The sequence below is a fragment of the Pseudonaja textilis genome, chromosome 3 (assembly GCF_049901715.1).
Source record: "Pseudonaja textilis isolate UNSWEBS1 chromosome 3, rPseTex1.2, whole genome shotgun sequence".
Taxonomy (NCBI): domain Eukaryota; kingdom Metazoa; phylum Chordata; class Lepidosauria; order Squamata; family Elapidae; genus Pseudonaja; species Pseudonaja textilis.
The window spans coordinates 77,485,378-77,502,633 of NC_141992.1; the positions used below are offsets into that span (position 1 = coordinate 77,485,378).

Here is a 17,256-nt window from a genome sequence, read left to right on the forward strand (position 1 = left end):
GAAAAAAAGTAACATGATAGAAAACTGGATCCACAATATTTGACCTTAAGTGTTTTCCAATAACCTAAAGGGAAAAAAGCTAGCTACTTTTAATGCAGAACATTCTCATGGGACACAGAATTGAATTTGAATATTAGTTTATACTTTTAGAAGTCAGCAATATATGCTTAAGGAGTCGTGTTAAGCATGGCCACATGTATTCTACAAACATCTCCAGATGCTTTGAGGCCACAAATCCAATCAAAATGAATGTCTTACAATAGACGGCTCTGAAAATAATGTAAAAATATCTAAAAAAATGTATCAGGAAATCATTTTACTTTTTGTAGTCTTCCTTCCTTTGGTGAAGTATATTCAGGCATTCCTAAGTTCAAAATTGGCCAATGAAATAACCTCATCCTGAACTTCCAAGTGCAATCATAGTACAACCTACTCACCCTCTTCCAGAATATAACTTTATGGATGCATTGGTGGGCGTGGCCTTTACAGAAAAAATAAGATTTCCCCATTCAACACAAAAGCCGTAGACAATTCTGCAGATTCACTCAGTGGAAATGCATCTACGAAGCCACGTCTAACACATCAGTGAGTAGGCAGGTGGCTATATCTGCAAGCTCATCTCACCTCAGCAGTCTCCAAACTTTTTGGCCCCAGCGACCGGTTTCGTGGAGCACAATCTCTCCACGGACCGGGGTGGGGGGAGGAGCACGCAACCTAGATCCCACGCATGTGCAGTTTAGAGAAGGGTTTGCGCACCTATGAGAATCTTATGCCGGATGATCTGAGGTGGAGTAGAGGCCCTGGTGCTAATACTGGGCAGAGGTTGCAAGTACAGATGAAGCTTCCCTTGCTCACCTCCAGCTGTGTGGCCCAGTTCCTAACAGGCCACGGACCGGTACCAGTCCGTGGCCTCCTGCCTTTCATGAAGCAAGGCTGCGAGACAGGACCATAGGATGGCTTAATGCAGATCGCCACAAGCCAAAGAGCAGGTGAAAAGCACGCAGGATACAAAGAGTGCCTTGTAGAGAAATCTTAGATTACAAGTGTGAGACTAAGTTGCTCCATCTGGGGGAGAGGAAGATAGTTCCCACCAAGGCAGCAAAAATGCAGCAACCCTTACAGCTACCCTAAGTATTCAAGCAAGCTTTTGGATATATGAGAAGGAAGGATAGTAATTACAAATATCTAACCAACATGTATTTTTAGCCCCTGTACGCTGCTTTCATTTCAAAAGCTTCAGTGGATACACATCCCTTAAATGGAGAATAGCACAACCAGGGGCAAAAGGCTTTCCAAAGTCAAGCTCGACAATGACACAGTGACACAGCGATGGTGACCTGCGATGCCTATCGGAGGTCTGTGGCCTTTGAAACCACCCTGCCTTTGTGCCCAGTGGGTGGGGGAGTGAGGGAGGTTAAGAAGTACTAGAAGAAAAATACCAAACCCTCTTCCCCAGCTTATGAGACTGAAATCCCTTTGCCGACACCTGGTGTCTCCTGCACATTTGCAAAACTCGGCTCTGGGATCCTCTGGAGACAAAGCAGCATTTACAGAGGGGTGGGGGTGGGGGAAGTTGTGTTTCACATTGAGAATGCCTGGACCTTTGTAGCCAGTCCACAGCTGCACAAAGAGAGTAGCTCCGTCACGTGTAGCCTTAGCATGCGGCGGGAGATTCAAGGACCGTGTTTCTCCAGAGAAAAGCCGGAAAAAAAAAAAAAACAGAGAAGGAAATGCCTTCTTATTTTTGCCAAAGAATCCAAACCAATAGACCGAAAGGCAACAAACAGCTGTTTCTGAACCTCTGGTCTCTGAAGTTGCTACATGCATTTCCATCCCGCCTCCTGTGTTAGGCCCTGCTGCTGCTGGAACAGGGGGTGCTTTGTGTGCTGCCGATACTGTGGCCTGCACTGCTGTTTTCAGAGGGCGGGGACGATGTAGGAACCTGCTGCCTTCCTTCTGGTTCGCCTGGAGGAGAGGAAGAAATAAACAAAAAAACAAGCTCAGAGTTACGTCTACTGTCCTCACACTCTCCTGGCCAGCCCTGAAAGGGAAGGGGCGCGGAGGGAACTTCAGGGAAGGCGAAGGAAGGGAAGTTAAGGGAAGGCGAAGGAAGGGAAGTTAAGAAAAAGAAAGTTAAAAGAGAAGGGAAGGGAAGGGGAAGGAAGGGAAAGGAAGAAAAGTTAAGAAAAGGGAAGTTAAAGGAAGGGAAAGGAAGGGAAGTTAAGAAAAAGAAAGTTAAGAGAAGGGAAGGAAAGGGTCTTCAATACTCTATAATTTATCAAGTTATCTTTGTCCTTGTTCCAAGCTGTAAACATCGATAGACCAAATTTCCCCATATTTATTTCCCCAGGGACTCTATAATGAATGTAAGGTACACAGTGGGATGTGCAATCTAGAAAGCATTCAAATCCTTACGTCCTGGGTCCAAGTCCAACCTTCCGCTTCTTCCTTCCTACACCGTCTAAAGAGAAAATGCATGAATAAACTCTCTCACTTATTATTTGGGGAAATATTTGGGGGCTCATGCTTTTTTTTTGGCAGCAGGAACTAGAACCAAGGTTGATTCCTCCCCCCCACTTTTCTTGTCAGCGTAACCAAAATAAACTTTGGACTGCGTCCTGGGTTTAGTTCAAGTGTCCCATTTGTGAGGTTACTTTAGGTATTCTTTCTTTGGTCCCATAACTTTAGGCGCACAAAGCCTTTCCTCACACTGTAAAAGCTATCTCTAAGTGAGAAAAATCCTTTTTTTTTGGGGGGGAGAGATTTTTTGGGTAAAGCTTTCTTAGCTAAAACCAAAATAAAACCTGAGAACCTCTAGGAGAGAGAGAGAAAAAAAGCATGATTTCTATATATTCAAGTCCGCTGCTTTCATTCCCTTAATAGGGCCCCTCAATCTTTCTGCCAGGAAAATGATCTGCAAAATGTAGAACTGGCTGCATCTCCTTCTGCTGGGTCCTATTACAACAATGTTGTCACCCAGGCTACAAACCACTCTATTGCACAGCGTCGCGCACCAGCCTTGGCTTATCAGCTGCAATCTGTACACGTTTTGCTCCAACTCTGTGTCCGTGAATATCTTTTCCTCTTTGGGGAAAACGGCACACACAGCTGTCAATATCTGGAAGCCAAAAAAATGCCATCTCGTGTTTTTTCCCCTCCCCCGTTTCCTCTTGCTAGAAAACTTGCAACAGATGCATTTTTTCCCCTTTCAACTATGGGGTTATATGCCCCCTTGTCTCCATGGCACAGATCTGTGCTGGAATTTCAATCTTTCGTCCAGCATCTCCCCACTTTTGTAGAAAATAAATCCTTGATTTTTCTGTTGAACAGCCTGTAAATTTTCCAATCACTCACCTATCGCTCTTAAAATATATAAAATACAGGCTAAAGAGAAGTTTGATTAGTCACTACTGCATGGGAAATTGAGTATAAATAGGTGCTGCAGTTGAGTGACAGCCCAAATCTCATCCCTTCCTGATTCCATTGTACAGCTGGCCATTGGGAATTTGGGAGTCTTCAGAAATATCAACGAAGCAGAATGAAATACAGGTGGTCCTCCATTTACAACAGCTTATTTAGTGACTGTTCAAAGTTACAACAGCACTGAAAAAAAGGTAACTTACAACCGTTATTCACACTTATGACCATTGCAGCATCCCCATGGTCATGTGATCAAAATTCAGAGGCTTGGCCACTGACTCATATTTATGATGGTTGCCGTGTACTGGGGTCATGTGATCAGCTTTTGCAGAGTCAGTGGAGAAGCCTAATTCGCTTAACGGCCGTGTTACAAATTTAATGACTGCAGTGATTCTGCTGCGGCAAGGAAAGTTATAAAATGGGGCTAAGTTCACTTAACAAATGTTTCACTTAGCCGCAGCAAGGTTGGGTTCAATTGTGGTTGTACGTCGGGGACTTAGCTCAATGACAGTTTATGAGTTGTGACAAACAATGAACCTTACTCACGAGGATTTTTGCAAGCAACTATTCTTAGGAGGAAGGGGCCCTGCAGCAAATTTCTGAGGACAAAATGTACCACTTTAAGCCAGTTGGAAAGGTAGATTTGTTTCTGAAAAGGTTCCTTACCACCATTTGTCTGAACGCTATTGAAAGTGGATGTTTTTGTAAATGTCACTATCCCAGCTATTAGGCCATAAACAATCTTTAAGCCGCTTATAGTCATATGCATCTGAGTGCAACAGCATGTTCTTTATTATTCACACCGAAGAAGCCTGCCAATATGGCTCCCTTTCAAGCCACTCTGTTTGCTTTTTCTACCCTCAGTACACGAAGTTCACATATGCAAAACGTAATGTGTTGTATTCTCTCTTTTCTGCAGTCTGAACTTATTAAAGGGTGTCTTCTAAGTTTCCCACCAAATTATTTGGGGACGTGGGGAGGGGAAGAGCAGGTTGCATAATCTTGTTATTTGATAGCAAGAGATCTTCAGAGGTGAAAGTTACATACGTTTAGAAAACGGGCTTGCTCTGAGTTCAGATTAATAAATAGTAAGACTGTTCTTGGCCCCTTTGCATTCGCTGGATGGACTCGTCACGTACAAGGAAGGGGCTGGGAAGAGGGGAATCTGCAAAGGAACATGTTTTTCTGTACCTATTTGTTGAGAGCTCCTTGGACATGAGCAAAACTTTGAGATCTGAAAGAGCCACTTGTACTCAAACTAGGAACGGGAAAACTAGTAAAAAGTTCAGCCGGTGTACTAAAGTCACCACTGAATAAATTGCTCAAACAAGGCTTATATGCTGTTTCCCCTCACCAAGCAGGCAAAGAGGACTTAGGGAATTATGCCAAGTTATCTAATCTCTTCCTAGTATAAAGTTGCAGCAGGATAGGCCATAAACACATTCAAATGATCAAATATTGCCTCAGTAAACCAGATATATAAGGTTCAAATACACATACAGCCCCATTCCCTTCTATTTGCTTCTCACTTAAACACACAAACCCCAGGTTAACAAGCCACAATTAATCAGAATTTTCCATCATGTCTGATTCAGGAAACCGTGCTTAATAACTTCAGGTAAGACAGGACGTGTTATTATACTGTAGTTTAAAATTGTTTTCCATATCCCGATTTGTTTGGAAACCACTAGTTGTAGTTTCTGATTTGAATTTGAACTTGCAATTTTCTGGCTTAGTCATTACTTGTATAAGGTAGAATTAAGTAGGAGTCAAGATCTGTGCTCAAAACTGGACACTGCCTTTTCCAAACTAACTCTGATTCATAAATGATAGGAAACAGGATTCCAATGTATCAAGGCCAAATCGTATACTTTAGAAATAAATGAGGCATTTAAACAAGAAAGTAAGGTGATGGGTTCTCTTGTTAATCTATGGCAGATGTTCAGTTTTAAATGGACCTTCTATTATTGTAATGCAAGCACAGCAGAACGAATTTCTTAACTGAAGTGCTTGTAGATGTTGTACCTAAGCTCTTCTGCTTTATGATTTTAGGAAATATAGACTTTCCTTGCTAATAATTTCTTCCACAGAGGACAAGCAATTTCTCCATCCCCTCCCCCCAAATAGAGCACCCCCAATTTCTAACCAAGAAATAAAGTGGATTAAGGTAATGCAGCAATCGAGATACAAAAGACAAAATGTGATTTGGAGCATGTTTGGGCATGCATGTTGCATCTGTGCTAAATACCTTAAAGCAAAGTATCTCTTCCTAAGATCTCATTTCAGCTGCAAAAGATAGCCACAAGAGTTCAGGAAGAGACCATTAAAAAAATAGTCTTTGAAGCAGATCTCTGCAGAGCCCTAATGTGAACATTGTGGGAAAGCACAAAAACTGCACTGGAAAATGATTAGACAAGAAGGGTTAATTACACACATCAAATTAAAACCCCAATGATAACGTTTGTTTACTTACTTGGGTTTTCTCTACCAACTTATACACAACCACAACAAGGATCTATCATTATATTCTTCGCAATGCAACGAAGAAGCTACCTATGATTCTTTGAAAGAAAGTCTCAGGAAATTCAGTGAACCATATTTGGCTATAAAATGGTTGCCTCAGTCTCTACTAAGACAAGTTGATATGAATGCCAACTGACATATTCAAATGGATTTTCATTTTCCACTCAGATGCAAGAGACAAAATTCCACCCCTACTTATGATAGCTACATTTTTCTCTATCCTTTCAATGTATTAGCTGCAATTCATACATCTTAAAATGGCCAAGTTTGAAAAAAAACCCACTGCTATGGTCATTTAATGTGGCTATAAATATTCTCCCCACTTGAAATTCTTATGGTTTACAAAGAAATCCTTTTAATAACAAACGATTGATCAGGATAGGCATCTATAATGATCTTTAAGGGGCTTTTATTTTTCAAAAGCAAATCAATGGCCAGTGAAAATGGTCAGTGTTACAGATACATGGTGCAATTGGGAGAAAAACATCCGACTCACCTGTGCGGGAGTAGATGAACCATAAAGCTCCTGTCAGCAGGGCGCCTATCACAAAAGCTGCAAAGGCAATTCCCACAACTGTCAACGTGTCCAGGCCATACACAACAGCTGTGAAATTCAAAGATGAGAGAGGGGGGGGCAGGGGGAGGGAGAGGGAGGGAGGGAGGGAGAGAGGGGGGGAGAGAAATCAACACATTTGCAATGCAGAATCGAAGACATTTTACTTGCATTCAGAAAAAAAACAAAAAAACAAAAGGGACGGCCTTTTTCCTCCCCTAAACTGCATTTTGTAATCAGGACTTGGCACCTTTTGGGCTAACCAAATATAAATTCACCTCAAGCTCTTTTTGCCTCAAGTAGCTTGTTCTGCCTCCCCCTCCCCTCTGCTTCTGGCCCATGTCAGTATAGGTAGTCCTTGAATTACAACCATTCATTTAGTGACTGTTTAAAGTTACGACAGCATTGAAAAAAAGGGAATTATGATCGTTTTTCACACTTATGACCGTTGCAGCATCCCCACAGTCACGTGATCAAAATTCGGGACGCTTGTCAACTGACTCACATTTATGAGACAGTTGACGTGTCCCAGGAACACCTTTTGAGACAAGCAAAGTCAATCGGGCAAGTCAGGTTCATTTAACAACCGTGTTACTAACTTTACAACTGCAGCGATTCACTTAACAGCTGTGCCACGAAAGGTTGCAAAATGGGGTAAAAAAAAACCCACTTAACATCTCTCTCGCTTATCAATAGAAATGTTGAGCTCAATTGTGATGTCGAGGACTCCCTGAGGATGTTCAAGCTTCATGCTGATTCTGCCAACACAACAGGGGAAAGCTGGGTGTGAAAAAAGCTGGGTGTGTAGATTTGGGATCACAACGTCCACCCAAAGGAAAAGTCCAAATAAACTATTTAGTAGGTCTTCGGATAGCGCGGCCCGTTATTTCACAAGAACAAAGCAGAGAAGCAGGATGCAATTTTAAAATGTGACTCTCCCATGTGCAGCTTCGGCCTGGTAGGTTTCCTGCCGCTTTCTGCTTGTTTTTAAGTTGAAAAGACCAAAAATAACTTACTTCTCTAATTTTAGCCTCCTCTGTTTTTGAATCCATGGACCCCTCACGCTTGCGCCTCTGAGGTAAGGCAGGATAAAACACAATTCAAATAATGAAACAAGGCCTCTGCCAATTCCGTCCCGTCTCCCCAACTGTCTTCAGCAGCATATTAAGCGGGGAGCGGAAAGGCTGTCAACCAAGCAGGAGTGCCAGCTTGAAAGTCAGCAAATACATAAATAGAAACAATTGTTTTTCACATTTTGGCAGCAGTTTTAATGACGGAAATCGGTTCCAGGCTGTAACATGGAGCCCGTATTGGGAGAGGCAGGATAATTCGTGTGAGTGTACATCTGGTTCCTGAAAGCAGGGCTTTGAACGTCTGCTGAGCAGTCGCAGCCACTTCCAGCCATTCGCAACTTTCACTCCTTTTATGCGAAGAGAGCTACGGGGTGGAGCCTTGTTCATTTTTATTGAGGTTTGGCTTAAAGCGTCATATTTCTAGGGTCTCCGGGTTATTGGAGCCCTTTCATTTGCTGCTAATTTCACTGGAAGGCCAGCCTAAGATGGAGTGCCGGCCATCTCTCCCCATCAGCCGACTGTTCACAGGGATGCCAACACCACAATATTATGTACCTAGGTAGCAGGGGTGAGATTCAAGTTTTTTAACAACCGGTTCTGTGGGCATGGCTTAGTTGGTGGGCATGGCTTGGTGGTCAAGTGACTGGCTGGGCGTGGCCAACTCAACATCACTCACATAGAGGCACACATCTCCTCGCTTGGCCTCTCATGACTGTGGGGATGCTGCAACAATCGTAAGTGTGAAAAATGGTCATAAGTCACTTTTTACGGTGCCATTGTAACTTTGAATGGTCACTCCACACAAGCAAAGTACCAGAAAAGGAGGAAAATAAAATCTCCAGAGAAGTTCCAGAGACAGGAAGGCTAGTCCTGCCAAGAATGTAATAAGGGTTAACGGAGAGGCAGTTTCTATAAGCAACACCAGAAAGTTTCCTTTCTGCCTTCCTTACAGGATTAGGCCAGTAATTTCTTCTAACAACTGGTTCTCCGAACTGCTTAGAATGTTAACAACTAGTTCTAGAAAATTGGTGCAAACTGGTAGAATCCCACCCCGACATGTAGTCCTTGACTTACAACAACAATAGGGAGCAGACTTTCCATTGCTAAGCTAGGCTTGTTGTTGAGTGAGTGGAACTGATTTTATCCCCTTTTAATTTTTTTGCCATGGTTGTTAAGCAAAGCACCGTGGTTAAGTGAATTGTGAGGTTGTTAAGTGAATTGTGCAGTTGTTAAGTGAATTGTGCAGTTGTTAAGCAAATGCAGATTTCCCCCAAAAAAAATTGACTTCACTTGTCAGAAACCAGCTGGAGATCACAAATTATGATAACACCACAAGGGATGCTAGCTACCGTATAAATGCTTGCCAGTTGCCAAGGCCCAAATTTTGATCATGTGTCTGTGAGGAAGCTGTGACCAGCGCAAGGACCAATTGTAAGTCACTTTTTTCAGTGCCATTCAAATGGTCACTAAATAAATGGTTGCAAGCCGAGGACTCCCTGTACTTTGTTTTGTTTTTAATTCATGAGGGTGTCGTACAAGTTAATTTCTACATGGCCTGTGCAAGCCTTATTTGATTTGAAAGAAATAGCATAAATAGCAAAGCAGCAAGCAAAGATGGAGACCATGGTTCTAGCCATTGGTGAATCCCATCCGCCAATCATCATAGTTTTGTTAATTTAGATCAAAGGTGTCAAACTCAAGGCCCAGGGGCCGGAACCGACTCATATGGTGCTTAAGTTAGTGAAGGACCAGCCCACGGTGCCTCTGCCAGTGAAAACAGAGCTCAGCAGGGCCACAGGGGACCTCCTGAGCTCCATTGTTGCTGGCAGAGGGTTGCAGGAGGCCGTCGCAGCTGAAAATAGAGTTCGAGAGCCCATTTTCACTGGCAGAGTGCTTGGGCCACCACAGGTGCCCCCAACATGAGTGACGCCGAGGTGGCCACACCCACCCTGCCATGCCCATTCTGGCCCACTGAGGTCAAACACGACTATGATGCGGCCCTCAATGAAATCAAGTTTGACATCCCTGATTTAGATATTATTTAGTTTATTTTATGGATAATATTATGTGTATTTACTTCAACAGCCCAAGATGGAGAATTCTTGGCTTAAGCCCCTTTTCCAGAGCAAGTATCTTGAGACTCAGATGTATTCTTCAAAGGTAAAATGGGAATTTGAACCTGAGGGCCTAATGCCTCTTCGGCAGTTTCCCCACAAGGGTTTTCTCCTCAAAAAAACCCTGCATAATTCATACATTCAAAAAGGTTTACAACCATTCTCAGTTCAGCTGAGAATGAAAGAGTGAAGAGAAGAGCAACAAAGTGAAGACAAGAGCAACAAAGAGACACTAAATCGTATGATGAATGGCTAAGGGACTAAGGGAACTAGGTATGGCTATCTAGTGAAGAGGGCTTAAAGGTGACTTAATGGCTATCTCCAGTACTTGAGTGGCTTTCTCAGAGAAGAGGAGGTGAACTTATTTTCCAAAGCACCTACAGGTAGGACAAAAAGCAAAGGGTGGATACTCATCAAAGAGAGATCCAACCTGTAACTAAGGAGGAATTTCCTGACAAAGAGAACAATAAATCAGTGGAACAGCTTGCCTCATGGAGTTGTGGGAGTTCCATCACTGGAGGCTTTCAAGACAAGATTGGACAATAATTTGCCCAGGATGGTATAAGGATTCCTGTCTTGGACAGGGGGTTGGACTAGAAGACCTTTGGGATCTTCCAATCGTGGGGTTCTCTTCTGTTCTATTCTATTCATTTTTCTAGATGTAGTTCCCTAAAAACAAGGAGGATTATATATACTTACACGCTGATCCTTGAGAAGGATTCAAGTGGGAGGATTTATCTGCCAAAAAAAAAAGAAAGAAAAAAAGGAAAGAAAGAAAGAAAAAAATTTATACCCAACAGAAATTCTTAAGTAGAATCTGTAGCCTAGTAAGAAATCCAGTTAAACTGATCAAACCTGAGTGAGAATGTAAAGAGGAGGAAAGGAAATCCTTTCTATCCCATTGAGTGTCTTTGGTGAAATAATCTTGAAAAACGCAGGCAACCAAAGTTACCGGGTGCTGTCCAGTTATTGCCAAATCACAAGTATTGGCTCTTTCTGTAAAGAATTAGATTTCATCCTTGAAGCATTTGTGGTAAAACAGAAGTGGTTATCCCAAAGACCAAAGAAGTAAGAGTAAGTTGGAGACACGTAAATCCAAGGCATTGAAATAATATAGAGGCAAACTAATTTTACTCCCAAAATAGTTTGCTTAAAACAGGTTATCCCAGTCAAGAGACCTTTCAGAAATGCAGATTTCAAAACCCAGAATTCCCTCAGTCGCTGCTGAGATGAAGCCCATGATTCTGACTCTGATTGCAGAAGATAGGTGTGACATCTATCTAGATTTAAACTGTCACCAGTTTACCAAAATAATGATTAATATTGATATATTATTATATATTCGCTTATTGTACAATCTTCCATATCCCATGCTGCTCTCCACAAATGAATGATGCCAGAGTAACAGAAAATGCAAACTAACTAATAAAAGAAACCCATACAATAGCACACAAGTCAAATGTTTTAAATATGTTTCTAATTTCACTAGGATTGATTTCACTATAGCCATGGTGTTGCCTACATAGCCCAACCTTGCAACATTAAAAAACAACAACAAAAAACTGGAAGGATTTGTTTTCTCTTAAACATGCAACTATATTATCCTTGATCTCCATTAATGGAAATCACGTGTGTAACACGTGGAGAAAAAAGCAAGTTGTGGAACTGAATGTTCTGTTCTGATTCTGTATCTACGGTGCCTCCAAGTTTCTTTATTTGGCTTCTAATGCAGATCTAGCAGGAATGGTTTGTAACAATGCACATAACAAATGGCCTGTTTTGCATCAAAATCTGTGATAACTAATGTCTTGGAGATGCAACTCTTATTTAGTTGCTAGTATTTCTAAGCCTTACAAATTTGCCCTTAGTTCATAATGACAATTGACCTCAAGGGCTTGATTCATAACCAAGAGGGTAAATGGCAGTAAAGACACACTGTGTGTATACTTGCATGCTGCTGCCCATGAAGCTGAATGTCTGAAAAATTCTAGGACGCATTCCAGTATGCATCACACAATAAATCTTATCAGCCCTTAGTTCACCATGTTTATTATCAAATTCTTTTCTCTTCTAAAATAAGAAACGTCTAAAAAAGATCTATGAAATATCTGGTTCAATTTGAACTACTGAGGTACTAGATTCCTTAGAGGATTGAATCCAAATGACATCCATTCTTGCTGATCCAATGAGGCATTTGAAATTCATGAGAGATTATGGATAAGGCCAGAAAAACACACAAAAAGCAAGCATTTTAATTGCATTGTGTGCAGAGACCAAATCTTTCTGGGTTGTCCTCAATGGATTCATTTGTGTCAAGAATAAAGATTTGCAAAAACTCCTTGCAGTCTCAAATAGCTAAGCAAAAACAGTTGTCCTTTTCACACCTAAAGCAGCGCACCATGCTGTACCATCAACTGCTTAAATGCCAAGAAGCGCTCTCTATATGACTGAGGTTAAGGGATTTCTGATCTTCATCTTTTTTTAAAAAACACCTTAGAAAGCATTCCAGAATTTCAAACAGCCTTTGTGAAAGATTTTGATCTCCATCTGAAAGCATTGGAACCCTCTAATTAATGTGTCACCAAATGGGAGTATGCAAGGCTGAGGTTTTCAAAATAAGTATAAGTGCTCATGTTTGCTGTAGTTGTTAGCGGGGCCCAAAGAAAGATTATTTTCATGCAAACATGCATTGTTAGCTGGACTCCTGGGTTTTTGCCATCCATTTATTATCAACCCCGATTTTGAAAACAACGGCCCAACTTCAATCGGTAAGGATTGGCTTTGGCGCTTGCCATATTTAATCACCTATTGCCCTTTTTAACTATATTTTATATTCATCCTTTACTACATACAGTATGGGGAGATTATATTCTGTAACTTTCTACCATTTTTCCATTTATGAAGCAGAGGGTGGGCGGAAGGAGAGAAAGAAAATACAACAGGGATTTATTTAAACAAAACAACAACAACCAATTCCAATCTAGGATGAGTAAGGTAACGCTGGCTTATTCTGGCTTATCAATGTGCTTCCAACTACACAATGAAAAGAACCTTTATATATCACATCATTTATTAGGAATGTTCATTGCACTCAATTATGAAAAGGCAAAAAAGATATATATTTACCCAGCTTTTCAGATTTCTGGCAGCTTCAAATAAAAAACAAATTAACATAGGATTGTTTCTTTTCTCATATGGATAAAGGGGAGACCTAACAAATATATTGAGGGAGACAAGAGTTTCTTTGGAGTGCAATCCTCTTCTTAGTTCTACTTGTGCAAATAATTTGGGGTTATCAAAACAACTGCAAATTTTCTTTGAACATATGAAACTATTCATATGTTAATATCGGAGGGGTCCAACTAACCAGCTAACTGAATTAGGTTAATTTAATTAGTTGGAAGTCGTGAATACCTTGGAAAAAGAAATTCTAAATATTATTATTACTTTTAAGAAAAGTAATTATGTGGGAAAAATTAAGTCAATAAATAAAGTGGAAATGTGGGTTGTGTGCTGTGGGCTGTGACGTGAAGGACAAAAAGCAAACTGCACATGATGGAAAAGTTTTATCCAAGCAGATGAAAGGTAGGGAATCTTCAATATGCAACTAAGGATAACAGAGGATAGATCACTTGGAGGATAATTAGAGGTACGTTAATTACTGTATATACTTCCTCCTCCTGAAAATATGTTAATTGTCACGCGTGCCCCGTTTTTGGCCTCCACGTGCCCCATTTTCGGCCTCCTTGAATCTCATGAAGCAATCAGCTGACCAAGTTGTTTGCTGCAAGGAGGCAAATTGCTGGGAGGCAGAGGGCCGGCAGGTGGGCGGGGCTTCGGCAACATTTGCTATATAAGACACACAGACATTTCCACCCATTTAGTGGGGGGAGGGTGTCTCATACATCGAAAAAAATGCTGTTTTTTACAGTCCCCAAGAAAGTAATTATACAGCTTTATAATGAACAACTGGAATCAATTGTGCAACATTATTGAATGTTTATGGATTCCATATTGTTACATAGAATCAAAATGCATTCTTTTATGAATCCTTGGCCAAATTACATTTGAAAGAAGATTTAAGGAAAATACTAGTGCAAACAAATATTAGTGTTTAAAAATAATGGTGTCTTATAAATCAGGAATAATAATATCACCTCCTGGCATATGCCAAAATTGTATGTGTCAGAAGGCAAATTTTCATACAGAGATTGAAAATATGTTCAGTACCTTCTGATCTCACTTTAGTTAACACAGCAAGGGGTTTGGTGAAGGTTTTCTTATTCTGCATCATTGCAAAGATCATATCAACATTAAGAAAGGTACAAGCTTCATCTGGAAGGACACACTGCAAGATGGAGAGAGGGAGGTAAGATCAGGGACGCAATGAAAATATTTATATTATCACAGCAAATGGGCATCATCATCATCATCAGTATTTAGTAATATTTACCCAAGAAGAAACAAAACTTAATAAAAATATTTTCCACAAATGCTTGCAAGAATTCCCCCTCCTTTACATTTCAACTTTTCCTTGATACTGGGATTACTTAAAACTCTACCAATCCTCAAAGCTGCAGAGAGTCTCTTCTGTGCGGTGTTCATACAAATCCACATGTTGCTTCACAAGTTGTGCTGAAAAAGTTCTCTGCTTCCCATCCCAACTGCTATCTTCATTAACACAATGAACACAATAGGTGATGAGATTATTCAAGATGATTGATTGTTCATCTGCTATAAGACTGTTCAAAGTTTTTTTTCCCCAAGTGGAAAACTAATACTGCCCATTTAGAAAAGATGCTGATTATCTTAATGTTTTGGAACAAAGAGACTTTTTCCCTACATAGAGATGCTTACTACATCTATAAAACAAATATTCTGAGAAAAACAATAAAAAAATGCAGGAATTTAGTTTAAATGCTCATTTATTGTCCTTCAAAATCCTCTGAAGGAACCTAATAATTCACCAGTAGAGGTTCAGAAACAATAGCATTATTTTATCGCAGCAGGATCTGGGAAATTAATGCGAATGCATTGTTTACAATAAATGTGGTGAGCACCGAATAATTTCAGTAAATCTGAAGCACTTCAACAATAGTACACAGTTTCTACCTGCCACCTATAAACATTTGGTAGAAAATATATATCACGCTGTCAAAAACTACAACAGTTTTCATTGGGAAAATTCAGCATATATTGTCCCACTGTTGTTAATTCCAATTATTCCTAAATTTATTAACATTTTAGAATCATTGTAATGACAATTTACACCATGAGTGAGGGCAAATGTATATGTCCCACTGTTGTCCCAGGATAATGTTGCAGGATCCAATCTGGGTCTAGGAGCACCAGGATCAGAGTTTAGTCTTCCGAGCCCATCTTCACGGAGCTTCTCTCTCACCAGAATGTGTGCTTTGGACTATTCTATGCATAGTATTTATGTGGTGCTCAGTTGGGTTGAGTGACTTCTTATATCCCAATGAATCAATAAGAAACCACACCTAACCAGCCACCACGTAAGTACTGTGTATAGAATAGTCTAAAGCACACATTCAGGTGGAGGGAAGTCCCTGGAGGATGGGCTCCAGAACAAGTTTGAAAGCTTAGAAGCACTTGATCCCAGTGACCGACCCGGACTGGATCCTGCAAGTAGCTTCAGTTCAATGAATTAGCCTAGTGGTTAAGCTGGCCTTCTTAAGAGAATTTTTCATCTCCCAGAAATGCCCAGCTAACATGGCACATTGGTGGGACTGGATAACCAGTCCCAACAACAAGAAATGCACAGGTTGGGCAAGATGAATGGATAGCTAGGATAATTGAAATAGGCCTATCTTATATGACTGAGGAACATCCTGGGAAAACACAGAATATTCTTTCAAATAACAGCTTAATCTTACAATGGGGAAAATGCTACTTGGCAATTACAGAAGATCTTGCTGCAGAAGATCTTCCAAAACCAATCATCCCTTCTGACTCAAATGCTTTCAAGAAACAAGAGTTGTATTTATTATTATTTTTATTACTGTTTTTAATGTAAAGAAGAATGAGACGGAAGAGGAAGCATAGAAAAAAGGGGGGAATAACAACAAAATACCTATTAGGTTACGTACAAAAATACCATTCAGCCACATTTTTAGAAAAACCATTACTCCTTGACCATATGAAATTATATTCATTGTTTTTTCTTTTATGTTGGAAAAGAGCCAACTTACAGACAGAACATTCATATAGCCATACCTCAATATTATAAAAACTCCAAATGCAGAGGAGTAGCTTCATACCATACAACCTATTCTGGAAAAACTCACCATTACTCATATAGAAAATGTATTGGTTAACATTATCTGTTGCAAATTGGTTTAACCAATCAGTCACACTTATAACTTCTTTGGCTGCACTATTGTAAAGTAGCTTCCCAAACTTGGCACTATCCAGCTATGTAACAGCGAGCCAAAGTCTAAGGCTGGGTTTCTTAAACTAAGGGCCACGAACCCCCATAAGAGTCACAAAGCCAGAATCATATTTTAAAATAAAACCTGGGCTTGCAGAGGCAAAGAGAGAGTCTGGCAAAATTTTGTTCTGTGCTTTTTTTTCTTACAAGTTGGTTGTTGGTTCATGAGCAAGTTTTGACAACATAATCTCTAGGGCTGTCATACCTGTCAGCCTCCTCCTGCAGGCTGATCTCTACCTTGCCTGTTCAAATCTATAGCAGGAATTTGCAAATTGCCAAATTTGTGACTATCTGCAACTTATAAATTGAAATGACATTATAAAGAGTATGTGTTTATTTCTTGCCCAGCTTTAACTTCAATAAAATCAATAGTGTTCTTCACTTGACATTTTAGTCCTGATACTGAAAATCTGAGAATCTTGGCTTTCTCTATTTTCTTTTTCAATGATTTACATTAAATAAGCAAATTCTAAGTTTATTCACCCTTGTTAACCTGCTAGAGTTGTTGCAATGCAGGTGTATCACACTGTACATAATTGATGCTCTCAGAAAACCATCTATGCCCACCCTTTTTTGTCAGATCCACACGTTAAATCACAGCCAATGAAGTTCTGGCCTAAGCTTTATCTTAAACTCCTAGTGGTGGTGTAGATTGCAGAACAAGGTAATTACAGAAGTGTGTTTGTGTGTGCTAGAAAGAGAAAAAGGGAGAGGAATCTTTTCACAACTTACCAGAGCTAATCCTGGAATATCTTTTTCTTTTTTCGTGCATAAGGTCACCTCACAGTGTAGAAAGAGAAGAGAGCTGTTGAATGTGGATTTGAATAAGAAGCTAAACCGCTTTTTATCAGTATGCGTGTTGGGTACGGGAAAATTAGCTTTTGGAGTATTGAAGAATCTTACAGACTCATCTTTAGGACAAACATTTTCAATAATGGTATATTCTGACATTCGGTCGGGATAGGAATTTGGTGAAATAAAGCAAGTTTGGATTACAAAGCCCAGGGATCTCTCAGCCTTTGTCAGAGAAATCTGCATGACAAAAGAAAAATAGATCATGCTACATTTCACGTTTTGAAGATTGAATAGCAATATAATAAAATCAGTCAATCAGATATTGAA

General features: G+C 40.3%; 1 protein-coding gene across 5 annotated transcripts in view; it reads right to left on the reverse strand.

Annotated features, from left to right (window-relative positions):
* Positions 1-325: 325 nt before the first annotated feature.
* The window catches only part of TGFBR3 (transforming growth factor beta receptor 3), a 166,938-nt gene continuing 150,007 nt past the window's right edge, over positions 326-17,256 (reverse strand). For 4 of the 5 annotated variants that reach the window (XM_087930157.1, XM_026700314.2, XM_026700316.2 and 1 more), the window contains exons 13-17: positions 16,867-17,166; positions 13,914-14,031; positions 10,383-10,421; positions 6,440-6,547; positions 326-1,965 (exon numbers count right to left, since the gene is read on the reverse strand). In XM_087930157.1, the coding sequence (XP_087786283.1) occupies positions 1,847-1,965; positions 6,440-6,547; positions 10,383-10,421; positions 13,914-14,031; positions 16,867-17,166 (684 nt within the window). In that variant the 3' untranslated portion in view covers positions 326-1,846. The remainder of the gene's footprint in view (positions 1,966-6,439; positions 6,548-10,382; positions 10,422-13,913; positions 14,032-16,866; positions 17,167-17,256) is intronic. The other variant, XM_026700317.2, reaches the window with a different exon arrangement.